The 20,262-nt window shown below is 37.7% G+C and overlaps 1 protein-coding gene across 2 annotated transcripts in view; it reads right to left on the bottom strand.

Moving 5' to 3' along the window:
* Positions 1-20,262, bottom strand: part of ARHGAP21 (Rho GTPase activating protein 21) — a 103,499-nt gene that overhangs the window by 36,551 nt on the left and 46,686 nt on the right. For both annotated transcript variants that reach the window (XM_088533986.1, XM_088533987.1), the window contains 3 exons: positions 13,299-13,391; positions 9,628-9,706; positions 4,803-4,857 (listed from right to left, as the gene is read on the bottom strand). In XM_088533986.1, the coding sequence (XP_088390112.1) occupies positions 4,803-4,857; positions 9,628-9,706; positions 13,299-13,391 (227 nt within the window). The remainder of the gene's footprint in view (positions 1-4,802; positions 4,858-9,627; positions 9,707-13,298; positions 13,392-20,262) is intronic.

The following is a 20,262-nucleotide window of genomic DNA, read 5'->3' as shown; positions in this document are numbered from 1 at the left end:
CATCAGTTCAGCATTGCTCTCCAGTGAACTTTGGTGGACTTCCCAGCCCACTGGAACTGACGGTGAAAGAAACCTCTCAAAGACATGTGAGCAAAGCTGCCTGTGGGACACAGAAGATCTAATTCCAGCTACCACCTTGATATGCCCAAGGATGAGAGCAATTACTGTAACAGGACTTCTGCAGGTGGCAAGGTCTGGGCTACTTTCGCTTAAAAAGGGGAGCAGATAATCTGCAAAAATTCACCACACTCAGCCTAGCCTCTTCCTCTCAGCCAGCGCTCTCAGAACCATCCGTACTCGATCACAGATGCAGACCAGAGCTGATGGGGGCACCTCGAGCTTTTTCTTGTTTGACTACTTCCAAATTTATTTATTTTTATTTTTCATTTAATGATTAGTTATTTTATTTTTATTTTACTTTAAAATTTATTTGTTGTTTTCCCAGCTAGCAAAGATGACACCAGTGCCAGGCTTTATCATCAAAAAGCCACTTAAAGGAGCCAAAGAACTGTCTCCTAAACACCATAATTTAGGTGAAACAGCGAGTCAAACTGTATGAGCACTGCATTTTGCCAAGGATACAATAAAGAACTAGCAACCCTAAGAACCCATAGCTCAATCATAGCTTCATAAACACGCTGGGGATGTGTTAACAGCTACACATCACGTGCTTAACAAAAATAAATGAATGCAGGAAAATCCCTTTTCCCTAAGTACAATTCTATACATGTGAAGCCTGACACCCTGAGGGGCTCCTAACCAAATCAAGTAAAAGCTAGTATTACCCTCGCAAGGACCGGGGGAGAGATCACAGCTTTCGAGCCCAGACCATTTAGAAACTACAGTTTGCGGGTGGAATTTATGGGCTAGGAGATTAAAACTCTGTAAGAGTTGTGAAGAAACTTCAGTTTAAAATACTGTATCTCTTTTTAATATATTTATTTATTGGTACCTTTAGGAATAGCTTTCTGGGGCGCAGACCAAGTTGCAAAACTTTTTTTTTTAGTAACCTATAATTGAATCCTTATTGCATGTTGATTGTCATTTTATCTAGATCTGTTTTTCATGCAATTAAAATCCATAAATTAGAAGCTATAACCATCGCTTCTCTTAAAAGAGAGCTTTCCTTTCTCAATCCTAATTAACACATTTCTATTTTTAAACATTTTCTATGCTCTTTCCCTCTTACCACACTTACTGCTTCTCCAGCTCCATACCTCAGCATTCTCCATATTCTCCAGCCTCTCCCCCAATGGAAAAGCACTCACCCTTTTTCCTCCCTCCTCACTTCTAGGGTCCTTATCAATTCACCCGTGTCACCTACCTAAAACATTTATAAAAATACACAGAATAGATGCTTAAAAACTAGACAACCCAAGGAGAAGATTTTAACAGATATTCTGAATTCTGTGATTAAAAAGACAGCGCACTTTTTCCTCTTTCCATTTTTTCTGTTTTGTTGTTTTTATTTTCATTCCAAAGGCGCCTGAAAAGCAGACAGAGCGCTGGAAGCTCCATACAGACTAAAGACTATCTCTGTTCTGTTTGCAAAGGTCTAATCAAACTCCGCTACAAGGTCCGAGAGCTGGGCTGAGATTTGAAAATGCACCGAGCCGAAAGCCAGCTGGAAATTAGTATTTAACAAAGTGTTCACTGTAATTCTCAGATCCTTTTCAGCAGGATTGTTATTCCAGGGGGCTATTCCTTCTGGCGTAGAACATTTGCATTTTTCCTTATTTAGTATCATGAGGTATCTCCTGGCCTTTGCTATCCACCCCATCGGCTGCTCCCTCTGCTTCATCCCCAGAGCGGCTCAGTCACCATGCAGATCAAAGATATTGACGTTATCCTGGACACCATTCAGGATAAAGGTATCAAACAACACTGGCCCTGGACTTGTTTACTCTTGTTATCAACTATGCACTGCCAAACCCCCGACTGCTCTCCTGGCCCAGCCCGTGACCCACGCAGGCAGCCCACGACCCCCTCCTTCCAACCGAGGATGCTCTTGGCCTCTGATGCCATCTCTTACGAGAGGTCAGGTTGCTTACGGTCACCACTCGGCACCGCCAGTCACGCCGTCGTGATGGCAGTTGGCTGGAGAAGCAACTCGTGCTCTCTGGAAATCCATGCTGGGTATTCCCCATCACCTTCCTGCTCTTCATTGTTCTTGGGAATGGATTCGTAAAGGACGTGCTCCACAATCTTTTCAGGCACTGAGGCAAGTCTGACCAGCCTGAAGCTCCTTCCTCGCCTCTCCCAAAGCTATGCAGAATGCCATCCCTGCCATAGCTGCCGGGATGGCCCCGGCCACCACAGGACGCCAGAGGGGGCAGGCAGGCCAGGCCACTCGCCATGTCGCCGCTCGCGCCTGAGGCGCCCACGAGAGCCCAGCACACACGTGGGCTCTCTGTAGCGTCCATCTCTGAACGCCTTTCCTGCCCCTCCTTCCCAAACACTGCACAACCCATTCTCCCTGATCCTCCTTTTGCAACTAGCACATCAGCAAAGCACTTTTTGCCGCTTATGTTCCTGGCTAGCTGTCAAGACTTCAAGGTTTTGTCACAGTTTGGAGAAAGATGCATTTATAATAACCCTTCCATCCCCAAAAGCGATTTCCAAGGTCTATTCAGTGAATGAATACCACTTGGACATGGATTTCACTAGTGACAAGGCATTTAGTTCATTTTTAAGTAAGTTGTGCACACATGCCACTGAGAGCGATGGCACATGGCTCAGAACACTTCATTGATGCAATTGATGAGTGAGTTTTTTAAAGCCCTCTTTGCAGGAAATTCAATATATCGGAATGTACACAGACATAAATGGATATTCTGAAGACTAAACTGGAGATTTATAAATTGCAAGCTAAGGACAGAAACGAGCAATTGAGTTCTTTATGAAGTTAACCTGTTAACCTAGCAAACAGTCATTACTATGCTATGAGTGTACTGCTAAGTACTGTAACACCACAACGAGCATCATTTCTGCATATACTGACCCTATTTTCTTCTCATTGTACTAAATGAGCCTTTCATTAGCTCATACTGTAATCATCCACTAGTGCTTTGAGGTTGGTTTATTTTTCAGAGCATATCTGTTCTCAAAATCAACAGTTTACAATGACTTTGATGCCATCTGAAGATATTTACAGTAGAATTTAGTGATGCTAATATCAAAGAAAAAACAACAGAATTCCTTAAAGTACTATAATAGCAACTTATATATTACAACTTCAATGACAAGTTTGCTTTTTTTTTTTTTTTTTTTTTTTTAGAAACATTAATAAGGGCACTGTACCTTGCCACTTACTGTTCACTCTGGACTTTATATATATTTAAGCAGATCACTACTCTTCACAGTTATTATTGTTATCTTTCATTTATAGGATCTGTACTTCATTAAGGAAGCAGAATTTGCCTTAAGATTCATAGTTCATTTAGACATAGAATTTCCACAAAAGACAAGGATTTCCACATCTGACGTGAAGATTATATGCAGCATACTCAGGGGAATTTTATTTTTCATTCAGGTGAATTAACAAGGAGACAATTTACTCTGTTTCAAAAGAATGCAAATGGTTATTTTAAAGGTGACATCATTTTCTCCCCTTTGCAGTGAGATAAAACGCAAAAAAAAATGCATGACATCAACAGACAAATCACTTCTGTCGTAGGATGCACCTGCACTCTGCAACACTGCAACTCTGCCACTGAAGATCGACACTGTGTCCCAGTAAAACATACAATAATCTTGGCTTGTTTGTCTAACTAGCTGAGTTCCTGTACTAGCCTCCAACTCCATCTTCAGTTCAAAAACAAGTTTATTATTTTATCTTTACCTTCAGAATGGAACTCATCCTACTTAGAAGGCCAATTACTTATAACTTGTGTCCTCAGTTTTCACTTTGTGTTCCTGCTGTCCACCACCTAGCTCTCAGTTTCTCTCCACATACTCAGTAGTCTCTCCCACATTAACTCATCTGTATTTCTTACACTTATTTGTCCTTACACAGACAGTAAAGTCCATACAGCCTTTCCTTAATTCTTACGTGAAGTCTATGCTTACTTCTGCGTGGATAAGAAAACCCAGTTACCTGACCACTGACCAACAAATTTACTTCTCTGTTTCCTTCCTTCCTCTATTTCCTATTAAAAATAAACCATCTCAAGACATTGCGTGTTCTTCCATTTTCTCAGAATAAGCACTTCCACAAACTACTCGCAGCTTACAGACACTAAACAGTCCAGAAGAGGAGGCACCTAATTTGTATGCCAAACCCAGTTCTAACTTAGAACATACAAATATTAGCAAAACAAAAGTTTTACACCAGTAAAAATACATTTTTAAAAACTTAGTACCTGCCTTCAGTGCATTCATCACTTACTTTCATGAAATTCTACTGATAATGAGATATTAATAAAAGCCAGATTTTATTCTGTGATTTCTTTTCAAAGACCTAACTACTGAAAGTTATCCAATTCATCAACTCTAACACACGAAAATGGTGCCAAAACATAAAAAAAAAAAAAAAATACAAACATCACCGTAAGGCCTTTTCAATTAATAAGCTAGAAGTATCAGTTGAATTTGGTTATTTTCTCCCATATTCAGGCTATTCTTCTCCCATTTCTCAGTTTTCTGAGATGGGAAGAAAGTAGGGGCAATATCTTAAGGAGTGACAGAAAGCTAAATGTCAACTTTTTAACCATCGGCAAGCAGCACAGTTCCAAGATTTTGTAACCAACAAGTCTTTTTTGTTAATTTAACATAGTGTCTCAATTTAAGTTTCACAAACATACCAATTGAAGGATGTCCTCATCTTTCGGCATAACACTAAGTTCCAGTATGCTGTCACTGAAATAAAAAAACACTACATATTAATTTTTGGAAAAGAATTTTCAATTTTTATTACAAAAACAAGCCATTAACTTCCAAAGACCAAAATAATTCAAAAATTTCAAAATGAATTAAGACACACTCAGCTCCTCTGTCAACTGTCTTTGCAGGAGATAAATAAGCACAGGTTTCTATCACAGCATTAACAGTTCTAGCAAATGCAAGCTGAACAGAAGCTAGACTGAAGAGTGCATCTGTGTTCAGTGAAACCTGTACACAAAGCCAATATACACGCCAGTTGTCTTGTCAGTTTTCTTTCAATATTTATTCTTAGAGCCGTAAGTTATATTAGTTGTTTGCAGCTTCTCAGATAAAATAAAGTGACAAACCTGTAAACATAAGTAAAAACTTCTTTTCCATTTCAAATTAAATTATGTTGACTCTCTTGAAAATTGCCAGGGAAATGTCAAGATAGCCATGTTATGCATACAGGAGAGCAGGACAAACACTGACATCTATCTCTCCATTCCAATCACCTTTAATAAAATCAACTTAATCAGAAGCCATCCAATATCAAATGGATGAAAAAAATACTTGCTATTTAGCACCGTTGACTTTGTTGATCTGAGTTACTAAAACAAAAGCAGCAGTAGCAGCAGAAAGATACAGGAATCTGGACAGTTGACTGTCCTAAGCACACAGGCAAAATCAGAACACAACATTTAAAATATAATTGGTAGCCAGGGTCAAATATCGTAAAACATTGAGACCCACACAGCTAACAGCTATCAGAAAAAGTATCTTCACAAGCAGGAGAGAAGTGTATACTCATGACATTGCACAAAGCTCTGCAGAGGCAGCATCTGAGATAATGTAACTCTGTCCATGTTCATTAAACCCAGAGAGGAGCAGAGGCAAAGAAGGGCTACAGGGAAGAGCCCTCATTAGGGGTAGTTTAACTGGCCACGCAAAACCAAATAAGAGATTGTGACTTTAGTAATCTCAGGTCACACGTCATGGAAGGAGAAAGGGTGTTCAAACAAACTGGCCAGTATCAGCACAAGAATGGAAGACCATCACCCAACTGATGAGACTGAAGTTAGATACCCATGTTGGCCAGGGAAAATACAACTCACTTGTGGAAAAAGGCAAGGCCAGCACATACGTGGGGAAAGAAAAGGCATTTTTTATTTTTATTTTTTAAAGTGTACAATTTGTTATACGTTCATACATGAAAAATGTGTTTATTCTGTGGTTCCTTTTCCATGTGACCATACTGACTGCACACAGACTGCACTGCAAAAGAGGAGACTGAAGGATATTAGGTTTTACAACATTATGAAATTATTATTCATTTGAAAAGAGGACTTTCGAAGTTATAGAGACACCTTTCCTTTGAAAGACAACCATAATTGAGTCAGAAACAGAATAACTTTGTATATTTGCGCATAGCTATGAAAAATAAGTCTTCAAAAATGTTGCAAATATTTTTCAGAAAAAAATGAATTTTATGAAACACTTAAGTATTGTCTCTTATCTTAGATGTTTAGCTACAATAGCTTTGTTCCCATATATGGATATCATGTATGTGTATATTTATTCATAGCAAATGGTTTATGGTTATCAAACTTACGGTTTGATAACAATCAATGCTTAATTGCAAGATGAAGACTTCAGAAAATAATATATATACAGAAAATAAAATATATACATAGCAATACTTCTCTTTAAATAAAGGAAGGTTACTAATATATAATTCAACACAAAATAAACTATGTTAGGAGTCCACATATCTCCAAGTTGATTACATAAACAGATGAGAATTAAACCTTAACCAAACTAAAAATCACTGGTAAAGAAAGCACACCTGGACTTGAAACTCATCTCAGAGCTGGTCTTACAAGGAATAGTTCTTTCTAGAAACTCTACTGAGGTGTTTTCAGAGGAAATCATCACTATAAACTGAGCTTTGCTATCTCCAACCAGAGTAAAATGTTCTCCGCAGGTTGAAAAATGCAACTTATATTTCAGAGCAGAACAAAACAAAAGCATACCCACAAACCCTAGAAATGTATGGGTATCTTTCATTTAATAAGCAGAAAGTATCCATTTGGATCTGGCTTTAAGTAGAAGCCTAAATTCTGAAGTCTCTAGCATTATACGACAAGGACAAACATCTACAATTTTCTAGAAATATAATGAACTGTTATGGAGACGCAGCTTCTGGAATAACCTAATGAAAAATGCAGCAAGAACCAGCTGAGTCTAAGTGCAAAGCAGTTGAGTGAGGGGGAACTCTCTCATTAGGAGTAGCAGAGAATAACATATGTCGTATCTTTACTTAAAACTTCTCTGAAGATAATCAGAGAAATTATACAAGAATAAGCATTTATAGTCAGCAATGCTTTTGAAATGGTAATGAAAGCGATAATTAAAAATACAGTAATTGAAATAGCTAGAAAATTATGACACAACATACTGAGACCATAAATGAAACTGTCTTTAGTCACAAATAAAGGAGATTACAACTTATTAAATAATTTATTCCGTCTTTCAAAAGACCTTTCGCAATTCTCTTGCACAAAGCTACTAAAGGAATTAAGCTGTGCTTTATCAAAACTTAGCTAAGACACAAAACAGAGTAAGAACTACGTCACTGGCTTTTGTACACATTAAAAGCTTAAACACCTTCAGAAGTGAATTCAGGCCACACTAACCTATGCAGAACTATCCAATCCAGTGAATGCAGAACTATCCAATCCAGTGAATGCAGTTACCAAGTTCATGACATTCCTAAATCTGAGATTTCAGGAAAGCCAGGCGGTACCAGCTGAGCATGTATTACTCTAGGTACAGTGTCTGCACGTTCACTTCCTAAGAACCCCCTGCCAGACCTCATCACAGAGGATACTCACCTGAAGAGACCTCCACTCTGCTTCAGAGTGGCTACACCAAGGCTATGCACACATCCAGCAAGACAAAAGCAAAGCTAACACAGGCCAGCTTGCAGCGAAGGGGCACTAGCAGCACGCGGCCTTAGAAAAAAATACTTGATGTGGAGAACAAACTGCTCTGAACTCAAGAATGCAGTTTCCAAGAGAAAACACAGGAAGTTCATTCACTAGTCATACGAGAAGCAGCTATCACTGTCTGTAAGCTACAAGGAATACACACGTAGCTAATCTGGAATCTGTGAGTAACCTTTATGAACTAGAATTAGTAGCTGTTGACTCTAAGAAGCTCAACAGAAGATTTACAGAGACTGAAAACAGTTATATTTTCAGTGTAGAAGACTCGACATTTTGGCATCATTCTCTGGGATGGACTTGTCCTTAGCTATGGTCTTCTTTGACTCAGGATGATGAAAGAAATGCTCTCGCTTCTTAGCTAGCAACAGCATCCCTTCCTCATCTCTGCACTCATGGAAATCATGAAAACTCAAAATCAACAACAGCAGCATGCTGTGCCACTTCTTGGTGCACTAAATTACCACTGAGAAAGTCATCCTTACAAACCCTCCCATGTCTCTCTCAGCTTATCCACAGCGGTCACGGGGCTACTACTTACCTAAAGGTTCACTACTTACTCAAAGGACTCTAAAATAGTCTTTACTCGTCACCTTGAATTAATAATCTCTGCCTAATGAAGTCACTGAAAGACGTGATCTGTTTTTCTGCCCTTTGGATTAAAAACTTGCTTTGCACCATAAACAGGTGCATCATGCAAAACAAAGAACTATGTCCTCTGTCGTGGGTCAAGAGTATCAAACAAGGAAAAGATGTGACTGGTTTTATTACTCGGCCTTTTGCATGTTTTAAAAAGAAAAGAGATTCCCTCTTTCCAGCCCTCATACAGAAAGTACTGATGGTCTCAAAGGCACTTGAGGCTACCTTGCCTATTATCCTTTTGGCTACAGAATTCTGAAGTGTGTTCCTGCTTTAAAAAACAAGTATCTGGAATATAGGTATCTTCAATAAAATCTTGAATAAAGACTGCACTGAAGTTGGAAGGGCAGTGTTGTTTATTTTCCTTAACACTGACAGTAAGTATAATTAAGAATTAATGCATGGAGATTCACTAAAAATGGAATGTGTCACATCTGATGTATTTAGAAGACATTTTTCCATGCAGATCCTTATTTTTTTTTTTCCCACAAAGCTCATTACTGTATTGGTCTCTTGTTCCTCCAGAAGAGGACATGCAGCCAACAGATTAGCAAAATCTGGAGGGGACGATAGATATAAAAATGAGTGTCTCCATTTCGCTATGAACATGATTTTACAAGCACTTGTGACTTGCAAGAGCAATAAATACTACTGTTTTCTTAATATTGCACAAGCTTCTTAACTTGCGGCAATGTAAAGGAAATCTCGGATGCTGTGAAGATGTCTGCAGGTCTGCAGTAGTGCAAAATGTTTGCTTTACCAGGTATGAAGAAGTGATAACTAAACCTCAGCATAAGAGGAGTAGATTTTTTTCAGATTTTCTTTCTAAACAGACACACATATGTGTATGCACAAACAACTCATTTGCCCAATTTAAGCTTAGACACCTTTTAGTAGCAAAGTGATTGCCTAACAAGGAACCAAGCACTGACATAAAAGGACTCTGGTACAAGTCAGCATACATATTCATAGACTTTTCTAAGCACTAAATACATACACAAAAACAGAAATGCCAAAAAAATGCATGCATAATATGGAACAATGACATTTTCAGAACCGCTGTAAGCAGTAATTTCCTGCTCAGAAACAATGTTCAACACGTAACCAAATATGACTATCTTACCTGTTCTGTATTAAAGCAATGACTTGAGAATATGTCTTTCCAATAACACTTTCTCCATTGACTTTTATAATTCTGTCACCTGTGAAGGGAAAAGTTACACCTTATTCAACTTGTCAAGGTTTTTTTTTGCTCATTTTATTTTTTAAGTATGTATCTCATAATAATCAGGAGAACCAATTTATTAAAAACAGTATTATTCTTCTAAAAAAAAAAAAGAAAGGAAAATTAAGGGAAAAAAAGAATGTGAAAGGCACACAATACAATTACATGTAAACATCAAGAGTGCCAAGTTCCTAAATTTTTCCCAAAATATTTTTGGATGCACTATCTCAGTTAACACTTCCAAATTAATCATCTAAAAGCTCACAAAAATAAAAGCACAAGCAGACATAAGCTCTATCAGAGTATCCTGTCTCCAACATAATGCTTTTGCTATATAGTCAAAATTCATCCTAATTCTGAAGTGAATTACAGGTAAACACTTCATTACAGCACTTAATTGCAAAACAAAGCCAAATATTAACTCAGGACACGGCCTGCATACAGATACATACATTTCCTTTAATTTACTGTTTCCTTCCCATTTGATTAAAAAAAGGACAATCTGGAAAGTATTCCAATTTCTTCCTTCCTCAGGACATTTTGTCTCTGAATCATTATTTGTTCTTCAAGATTTAAACCATCAACGCATCTTGGGCAGAGCAAGGGAGTAGTTCTCACCCAGTTAGATCAATCTTTAGACCTGATAACACTTTTCCCAGATTTCTCCAAATAGCTGTTGCATCTTCCCCTTCACACACTCTTCAGCATAAAGAAGTGGCAAATACATTAATGAGGAGACACAAAAATCTTTGCACTGTGAGCTATTTGAACTCTGGATGAAAAATCTATCCCATGGGTTCTCCCTCCACCAAAAAGGATATTTATGTTATCATTTATCAGAGTATCAAAAAACTACCTTGAATTTACTAACGAAGAGAAAATGAAGTAAAATATTATAGCTCTGGGGAGCAATTAGAAAAAGAAGAATTGAAAAACTGGAGCCAAAGTGAGCCAAGTGGAATGTTTTTCACAGTATAGTGAGATTTTTCAGTGTAGAGTTTGAAAGCCTTTTTTTTTGTTTTTGGTGTCATCATGTAAAAGATGAAGACTTGGTCTTCCATTCTAAAGACTTGGTCTGACCCACTAGTAATAATGCTCTAAATGCAAGGACTATGGACATACTCTATATAGACCCCAAAGAGTTTCAGACCTACCCTCCTCAAATTGGTCTGTTGGCTGTTTTTAATTTGGTCTACGCATTGCTGCCAAATTGTCGCAGCATTTGCAACTTTATAAAAGTTCATCTATTCCCTTTTATCAGTTACCACCTTTCTCATGAAAACACTCTCTCAGTTTCATCTCTGGCTTTCCCTTAGTGCATCTCTTGCTTTGCAAGGTATTGCAGAAAGACTGAGGGCAACCTTTAATAAGTGTGGTCAATCTATATGGCTGATGAGCTGCTGAGACTGACAGCAACTCTCATCCCAGTGTTGTAGGCAAACCCTGCATTTCTATGGAAAAGTTAATTTGGAAATGCTTGATAGCAAGCCAAAAGAAATCCTTGCAAAAAGTATGTCTGTATGGAAAAAAAAACTATGATTCATGCAAAAAAATAGTCCCAGTTACAAGCTCTAAATCCACTCCTACTAGGGCATACAGCATACAGGGTTCAGCTTTGAACCTATCAGATTCTTATCCAGAACTTTAAACTGTTTTTTCTTCTTGTACTGCTTTAGAATTCACCTGTGGATTTGGATCTTACTATTCCCACTGAGAAAACTTAGCCTGAACTGCTTTAAGGATGTTGCTAGTTATCATGTGTATTCCGGTGCAGTTTTTATTTTCCAGAGAACCAGCCTAGGCTCAGCAAAGCAGGGAATCAAGTCTATCTGAAGCATCTATCCAGTGAACCGGAACATGGAGCTGCCAAAAAATTCAAGTGGGTCACATTCCAAAATGGTTTACACGGAAGAAATGGTTGTAGGTGATGCTACAAAATTTAACTTTGCAGTTTCAGGCATATAGAAAGACGAGGCTTGTAGTGGAACAAAGAAAGATGAAGGCTTTTTTATTTCGTTATAGCTATCAGGTGGCCCAAAAAGAGATCCCCTCCAAGCCGAATCATTTTGTGATACAGCAGTGAAGTAAGATCCAATAAAAACAAAAATGACTAACAGCCAACCAGAAACACATCTAACCTAAATTCATCATGTTCAAGTAATTTCTTTCCTCTGGTATGATTATAAAATAAACCTAAGGTCTATTAAAAATAATAATAAAGTACAACTGAATCTACAAAAAAAGAAACATATACAGTGTCTGTATCAGAAGTTAAGCAATCTACCTCATTGATCATTCCCTGAGTGTTTTATAATGCAATTTCGAGACAGAAACATAGTAATATATCTCAATCTAAAGTTTTAACAAGAAATAGGAACATTAGACCTAATTCAATATAATGACTATCTGCAGTGTTTTTAAAAAGAATATACCCTGGTAATTTAAAAATCTATTTTCCCATTTATTATTTTTCTTTATTCTGGGCTCCTAAAAACCTTTTTAACATCTAAAAATAAAATACTCTGCAGATTTAATCTCTTTCAATTTGGCAAATGTTGAACAGGGTAGAAATTAACATGGCTAATATGGCTCCTTGGCTAACATGGCTTGAGCAAACACTCTATTTTATCCAACCTAAACATTTCTTTATATACTGGCATTAAATAATCCTGAAATAAGTCTTGTCTAAGAAGTTACACCAGGAAGGGTTAAAGGAAAGAGAGACAGACAGGGAGGGAGCTGTGACCTACTATTGTTTTTTAAATTGCTGATCCAATTGGAATCTTTATATTTCTTTAGGAAGCATCATACAGAAATTTTTCTACTCCAGGCAAATGCAGGTACACAAGTTTTTTCAAAAGAAAAAACTTTTCCCATTACAGACAGAAATACTTCTCTTTCATGTAAGTTTTACCATATTGTTAAGAATAGAAATCCGTATTTGTAATGGTACCTACCTACACAACCTACTGCTTCATTACCTGTGAAAGTACCCCCTCCTAGCACAGCTTTCTCTCAACAGCACCGTGAAAGGGTCACGAAGTATATGGCAGTCCACTAAAAACTAGATTTCTGCTCTAAGAATTACAGATTAAATCAGATAAACATACAAAATTCAACTGGAAGGGACAAAGTTGGATTGACCATATTTAATTTAAAGGAGGTGAATACGGAAGGATAAAAAACCTGGAGGTTGAGAGGTTATCAACTTGCCTACAAAGCGCATGAAATAGGAACTAAGCGGTGTCATTTTCATCCTTTCTCTCTTTCTTCTCACACATTTTACCACATCATTTTTTACTTGACTTTTTCTTAAGAAAGGTATTAAGACTTCTGCGCCTTTTTTGATATAGATATGTATGCAATGCATACTACCCCCTGAGGGAACCCCATTGTAACTGGCACTTTTGGGATGAAAACCACAGGATGATTCCAAAAGAGGGGTGTGGGACTTCGGAAGTTAATATCAAAGTTTAATGGAACACTCAGAATTATATGCAAGTTTAAACAGAATATCTTGTACACAATGTAAATGCACACACTAAATCAGCATTATAGGAGAACAGTACCTGTGCACAGCCCAGCTTCAAAAGCAGGTCCACCCTCCTTCACTTGTTTAACAAATATGGTATCCATTGGCTCCAGTCTATTTCTTTGCTTTCCTGAGGATGAAAAGACACGTAATTATACAGCCTGACAATGCTTTCATTTAAAAGAGTTATCCTGAAGTGCAATCCTGCCCTATATGTTGTTGCATTAAATATCAAAGTGCAATCTGGGGAGGAAGGAGAGGAGAGGCAAGTCGCCTACACACGGCAATTCCTTCCGCTGTACTAAAGGTCTTCTAGGTGCCATGGGGTGATGAAGGACAGGGAACACTCACCCTTTTCACTGTGTCATAATAAATGATACTTTTCAGTTTAATTCCATCATTTCATTGCTATTTCACCCTCATACAATACACATATACACAAGAAAAATTATTCCTTTCACTTGCAAGCATCTGTATAGGATGAGATATAAAACCAGACAAACTTAAGAAGAATCGGTAGTGTAAACTGAAAAATAAAATTTTATCATTTTTTCTGTCCTTTGAACCATAACTAAAATGGCACCGTCTTCACATTTTTCAAATCCAGGTTTTAGCTGGCTGACTTCATCTTGCAGCCTGCTCAGGGTTCACCAAACATGGTTTAAAAAAAAAAAGGCTCACTCATATGGCTCTAAATGCCCCACTCAAAATAATCCTAGATCATACGGAATAATCAGAAAGTTAATTTGTTAGAATCAGGTAGCTATTACATATAAAGTAATTCAATTACCAATCAAAAAAAAAATCCAGCTGGCTGCTCAGTGCCCAAAGACTAGAATTTGATTTGTGGGACATGGCTACAAGACACACAAAACACTCTTTGTGAAGCAAAACTCGTATCTGTCATAGTTAATCTCCTAATTTTAACAGACACTGAACACTTGACAGGTCTTATCCTTCAAGAGGCAGCAACGTTTCAGGAAGTTCAGACACGCTCACACTTCCCTGACTTAAAAGGACGAGCGGTTAAAATGTGGCCGTTCCTGCTACTACCTAAATCACTCCCAGGGTTCCACTTAATTCTCTTTACTGAGAAGACACATAATCCCCCAAAGGAGTGAAAAAATCACGGAGCTCCCAGTATACACTGGTACATCCACTTTATAACACTTACAAAAAATGTGTGTGATAAATACATATATGAGATATAAACACATATATATATATATAACGCTGCATCAAGCCCTATTGCAACTTTCCTCAGAAAAAGCCAGTTAAAGAGGAATATTGGGTGTAACACCCAATGGACTACCTTCTCCAAACTGATTCCATATTAAACTTAATGAAAGTAAGTAAATAAATTAATAAATATTAGAAGGAAATGTGTCAACTGTCACATTCCCTGTCATTGCAGCTATTTCTTTCATATTATCACGCATGAAGGTCAGGCCACGAGTTACACAAAAGCAGAGCAAGCAGAAAACAGAAAACTAGAAGGGTTGGTGTCACTGGTACCGAATCCCAATTAAAGTATCTGGAAAATGTTGGTTAAAGTTTCTCTTGTCAAAATCACAACAAACTGTTGTCTAGCAAGAACTAAGAGATGGAAATCATGTGTCAAGGAACAACAATAAAAGAAAGCTCCACATTTTACATCACACTAATAAGTAATGCACAACTAAAATGCAGAAGAGACTACACAGTAAGTATTAGTTAACTAAGTACAAACTGTTTTTATAGTGTGCTTGCATTCACTTAACTTCTTAATACTAGTTTTGTTTAGGGAACAATATTTAATGAGCAAACTGCAAATAGTTAGCACTCCATCACATAAATCTGTTATACAGAATTGCTATCTGTGGCTTCATCTTCAGTGAGAAAAGCTTAAAGCAGCTCAGTTACAAAACAGCACTTAAATAAATTTCAAATGTGACAATAAAAGATTTTCTATTTTCACTTACCCTATGCTGCTCATTCCAGAATGATTTCGAAAAGAGATACATTTTTTATATCACTATGTGCATGCTCAAAATGTGTCATGGATTTTTTCATGTCTTTTGCATGTCACATCTATTAAATTTTAGCACATGCAAAGCCCACAAAAATGAAAAGAGTCAAAGCTTTTTGTTTTAAATCAGCAATTTCTCCTTTACGAGGAATTAAGCATGAAGCTTGTTCCTTCCCCAAGCTGCCGGTAGCCAACTCCATTACTCTGCTTCCTCAGTACTGGGGCCTGCACGTGTCGGACAAGACACTGGTATTTCCACACCTACTTCCTCCAAGTTAAGCTGCCTCTGGTGGAAAGGCCCCTGCCGCCTCAGGTTCCCAGTACGTGTCAATCTGACAGAGCCTCTTTCCACTCACTGTTACCAATAGAAGTCAAATATTAAATACTTCCAGCACGCCTAATTTTAGCGATCGTAATTGCAAAACAACTTCCACGAAAAACAAATTTCATATATATTTACGATCTCCATAAGTGTAGCTGTAGCAGAGGACTAGTCTCATGGAAGAGTAATAAAAAAATAGAAGCACATAAAGTCACTACATACTACATATGGGTTAATTCACCATAAAGTGAAAAACAGTGCATAAAACTGAAATTGTCCCTAATCAGTCTCGTACATGCGTGCAAGTCTCCAACCTGAGTACATGGCCAGTGTCAGAATAAGTTAAAGTTAATGCTGAAGCAGTGACATGGTTTGCACGTTTGGATAATGCGTCCAGCGCAGCCACTGCCTCAAACGATGATACTGCAACCAAGAAGCCACCTGAGAGGAGGCAAATCGGAGGCTTTACTTCAGAGAAGCAGCATCCCAGAAATAAGGCAGTGAAAATGAACCACCAAGTATTTAGAAGGCTTCAGGGGACGATTCATTAACTTAATGCTAGTATGGAATCGAGAGGCTTCATTAGTCTAAATAACTCAAGTTAAGAAAATGGTCTGAAGAAACATAAACAACATCTTCAGTCAAACACGAGACAAAGAAAGAAAGGCAGTTTATTGCAATAAGCAGATTTTCTTAGCCAGTGTATTTCTTCATAATTATATGCAAATCGTGTAATTAGCCAGCAATTTTCAACCTAATAATACTAATTTCTACCTTCACTAACCAGCTAGATCAAAGCAGAATCTACAGAATCAGAGCAGTGCATCTCTCTCCAACTGTTCTTCAGATGAACGTCAAGTAAAATTAAGGATTTCTTCATAATACAGACATTTATCATCATTTATGATCTAACTTTTACACTAACTGGAGCTACTAGCTGAGACCCTGTGAGTAAACACCTCCTTCAGAGTTGAGCAGACACCACCTCTAGAGTCCAACAAGGGAAAACACGTTTCATGCTGCCCAGGCTAAGGGAGTTTTCCTGACACATATCAGAGACGCCAGAGGTGAGACACAGGAGCAATACTGCACATCTTGTACCTTCACAGATGCCTCTGCAAAATAACAACACTCTAGTACAGTCACCCCAATAAAAGAGAACACTCCAAAACAATGACTACTTGGAACGAGAAGAGCGGAATTCAATGTTGCCAGCATTTCTCATTTATTTACATGCTGGGGGTGGGGAGAATCTTGCAAACCTCTCCTACTTCCCCAAAACCTGAAATTTCCATTTATCTAGTATAATTATATTGATTTTATCCAGATGCCAATTTTGGCCATGTTCTCACTGCCTGGAATACCCCTGCTAAAAGCCAAATGCCAAGGCTGTAGCCTTGAATTTGTATTTTAAGCTGCTCTTTGCAGAGCAGGCTATGTTACTATACTGTACTATGATTTATTTGCAAAAGAAAATGCCATGGCAAGAGACACGGTATTACCAAAGCTACCAGCACACCATAAGACAGTGACAGTCCCATCACTTTTATGTAGTCATTAACCTTCTGATATAAACCTCAGCCAGATAAAACTTCTAAATCCTACACAAAGAGCATGTCTCTGACAAGGAACTTTCACTTTTTTTTTTTTTTTTTTTTTTTGCTTCAAAATAAGTTATGACTTGCTTGTATCTCTTCATTTCATTCTGACCTGCAGAGCAGAAGTCTGCAAGGGTTCAGGATCACAGCAAAATCTCTCTCCTAAGGATCTACTTTTGAAAAACATGCTCTTTCCTCTCTCCCTAGAGAAACTAACTCCTTTACTCAGTGATTCTCAGCAGTTCTTAGAAACCCTCATAACACAGAAACCGAGCAACTGCTACAGAGTTATGTCAACATTTTACAGAGTCTTTTTTGAAGTGAAAATTAAAAAAAGGGGAGGAAGGAGATGAAAAGAAAGTCTCAAACATCTGTTTGTTCAGAGAACAGAACCCCTGTAAGCCCCAGCAACAAGTTTTACTGCTGCCCTTCGCTCATCAGGTAGCAGAGGAGAGTTTCATTTATGTATTGCTCAGCCACTGGCCCCATGGAACAGCTCAACTCCTAAATGAAAACGACTTTTAGGTCTTTCCTTCACTCAGTATCCCTCTAAACCTGCAGACCCGCAAATTCATTTTTGGATATCCAAGGCATTTGCCCTTCCTACGGCTCAAAAATGCAGAACAGCTTTGACTCCTGGGAAGCCCGTCGGGCAAAGGAAGGAGAAATACCAATACCTACAGGGGGATAAATCTTGCTGAACAATCAGAGATTTAATATTTGTAATGTTAATATTGAAAAAAGGCTCTTTTAGTACAAAATTGCTATTTGTCTCACTACATGTAAGCGGCATTTCTAGATTGCATCTTGAGAGATCAGTTGTGGTTTGCAAAGTAAAACCACAGGAGATATTTAAAGGACAGCTGATGTTGCACACTAATCCGTGCCCTTTGTTTTGACTGCAAGGTTCCTGTATTTTAAGAACTGCTACCATTGCACTGGCTTCCGTTAAAATGTTATTTCATCAACACAGAAAATTAAATGATCTCCTTAAGTAGACTATCTGTGAAGTCAGTGAAGTACCAACCACACACTGCTGCTACTACATTCAAAAATCTTTAACTTAATAGAAGAAATCATGCCATGTGATTTGGGGACAGGAGGAGGAAGAAGGAAAGAGCTATTTCCTCTGCCAGAATGATGCATTCTTCTCTAAGCCACCGAATTCAATATAGCTGAATCCTGTCTGCAGATCCCAATCTAAAACAAATGGTAATATTCCTACTTCTAGAATATGAAGTAACACACCAAAAAAATTAAGTAAAAACGGCGCCAAGGATGGGTCTCTAAAAGTGGATGGCAGGAGGTAAAATAGTGCCGTTAAGTCATTCAGCAGAGAAACACCTTGCATTCAACCCAGTGATAAAGGAAAAGTCTCTTATTATTTAAAATGCTTTTGTAACTTTGATACTTGAAGATAGTACATCCTCTTTCACTTATTGATCTTTTAAATTATTTGACTAATGAAGCTCCATCCTCATGGGAGGTAGGGAAAAAGAGAGAGGAGAAAGAATCAGTAATCTGACATTTTTTTGAAAATCAGGTGACACCATTTCATCTTAAATAGAAAGCAAGTTTATTTCCCCATTGCATTATTTGGCAATATTAGCTTATGTTTTTTTTCCAATTTTCTCAAAGCTTCCCAAGTTTCAAATTTAAGCAATGATTGAATATCCTACAGCATTTACTTCAGGTCCCAGATAAGCCTAACACTTCTTTTCACTAAGCCACTCAATTCACATCTCTTGCAGTGAGTCATCAGCCTCCCACTCCCCACCCTCCCCAAACCCATGGACACTATTTGTGCAGCTCTTAGCAGCTATTTTATTAAAAGTTAGAAATGACTTGAACCCAAGCGTAGCCCCTGAGAAACATTTACATGTGACAAGTTCAAAGGCCTCTGCTAGATACTCTGTATTTTCAGAGAGCAAGAGAAATTATTAGGCTCTGGTCTCAAAGGAGAAAAAAAAAAAAAAAAAAAAAAAAAAAAAAAAAACGAGCCCCATTTTAGCGATCTCAACTTTTACAAGCTGAATAATGAGAAAGTTGGACTAATTCACAAAAAAAAGGACAATTTTCTGTGGCACTGTTCTAAAGCGCTAGTGTTATCTACTTCTTTTGTTCCCAGGCCTATATTCCACTATCACATGTCTCAGAATACATCGTCCCAGCAATCTGTAACCTTTCCAAATATTTGTTTCCATAATCGTTACCTTGTCCCTTATCTACCTTGCTCCCATCATGGGCACTATTAGTTTACCTCATAATAGATGAAGCTTTGATAGATGAAGATGTTAGAAAACATGGAGTTAAAACTAAATCCTAGGAGGACACAAACTGCATTACACAAATCAGTCTGTATTTGCAAATAAAGCAGTAAAACCACACGAAGCATATATAAACAGCAGTAAAGAATGCCTTTTCTGCATTTTTTCCATGTTTTACCCACAACAAGCCAGACTTGCACAGAGCCAAAGCAGTTCAGATCTGAATTTTCAGCTTAGGTAAATTAGAGATAAACATTTCCAAGTTATGCATTAAAAAAAATAATTTGGGGATCAAAATTTAAAAGTCTAGAAATCTCTGTGAAAATGTTTGGACTCTTATAGGAAGCACATACTAATAGCAGTCTGTAGACAAGAAGATTCTTCAGCAAGTTCAATTCAGCTTTCATTTGTGTAGGAAGATAAGAAGCTGCTAGATGCATTAGATATATCTACACTGAAATAGGAAATGAAGTCAGACAAGAGAAAACATCATATTAAAAAGTATGACACTACATTTTAATGATACTAGGTTTCCAGATTTTGATTTATGTATCAAACATTACATTGATAACTCCTCATATGAAAGATGGAATTCCTCACCAGAGACTATTACTGCATATTTATTATTGTTGATTTAATCATGATCCACAAGCCAAAGATTTCTGAAGGAAACATTATTATAAAGCAACAAGAAAGAAATGACCAAGCCTTCTGCTACTACACTTTTATTTTAACAACTATAGCTTCAAAATGTCTTCATAAAAGACAATCTATTCATCATGCTCAATGCACAGTGAAATGGCCCT

The sequence above is a fragment of the Tinamus guttatus genome, unplaced genomic scaffold (assembly GCF_059628265.1).
Source record: "Tinamus guttatus ecotype Peru unplaced genomic scaffold, ASM5962826v1 Tinamus_guttatus_pri_ptg000530l, whole genome shotgun sequence".
NCBI classification, from domain to species: Eukaryota; Metazoa; Chordata; class Aves; order Tinamiformes; family Tinamidae; genus Tinamus; species Tinamus guttatus.
The sequence above is the reverse complement of the archived record's forward strand: the minus strand, read 5'-3'. Positions and strand labels throughout refer to the sequence as shown.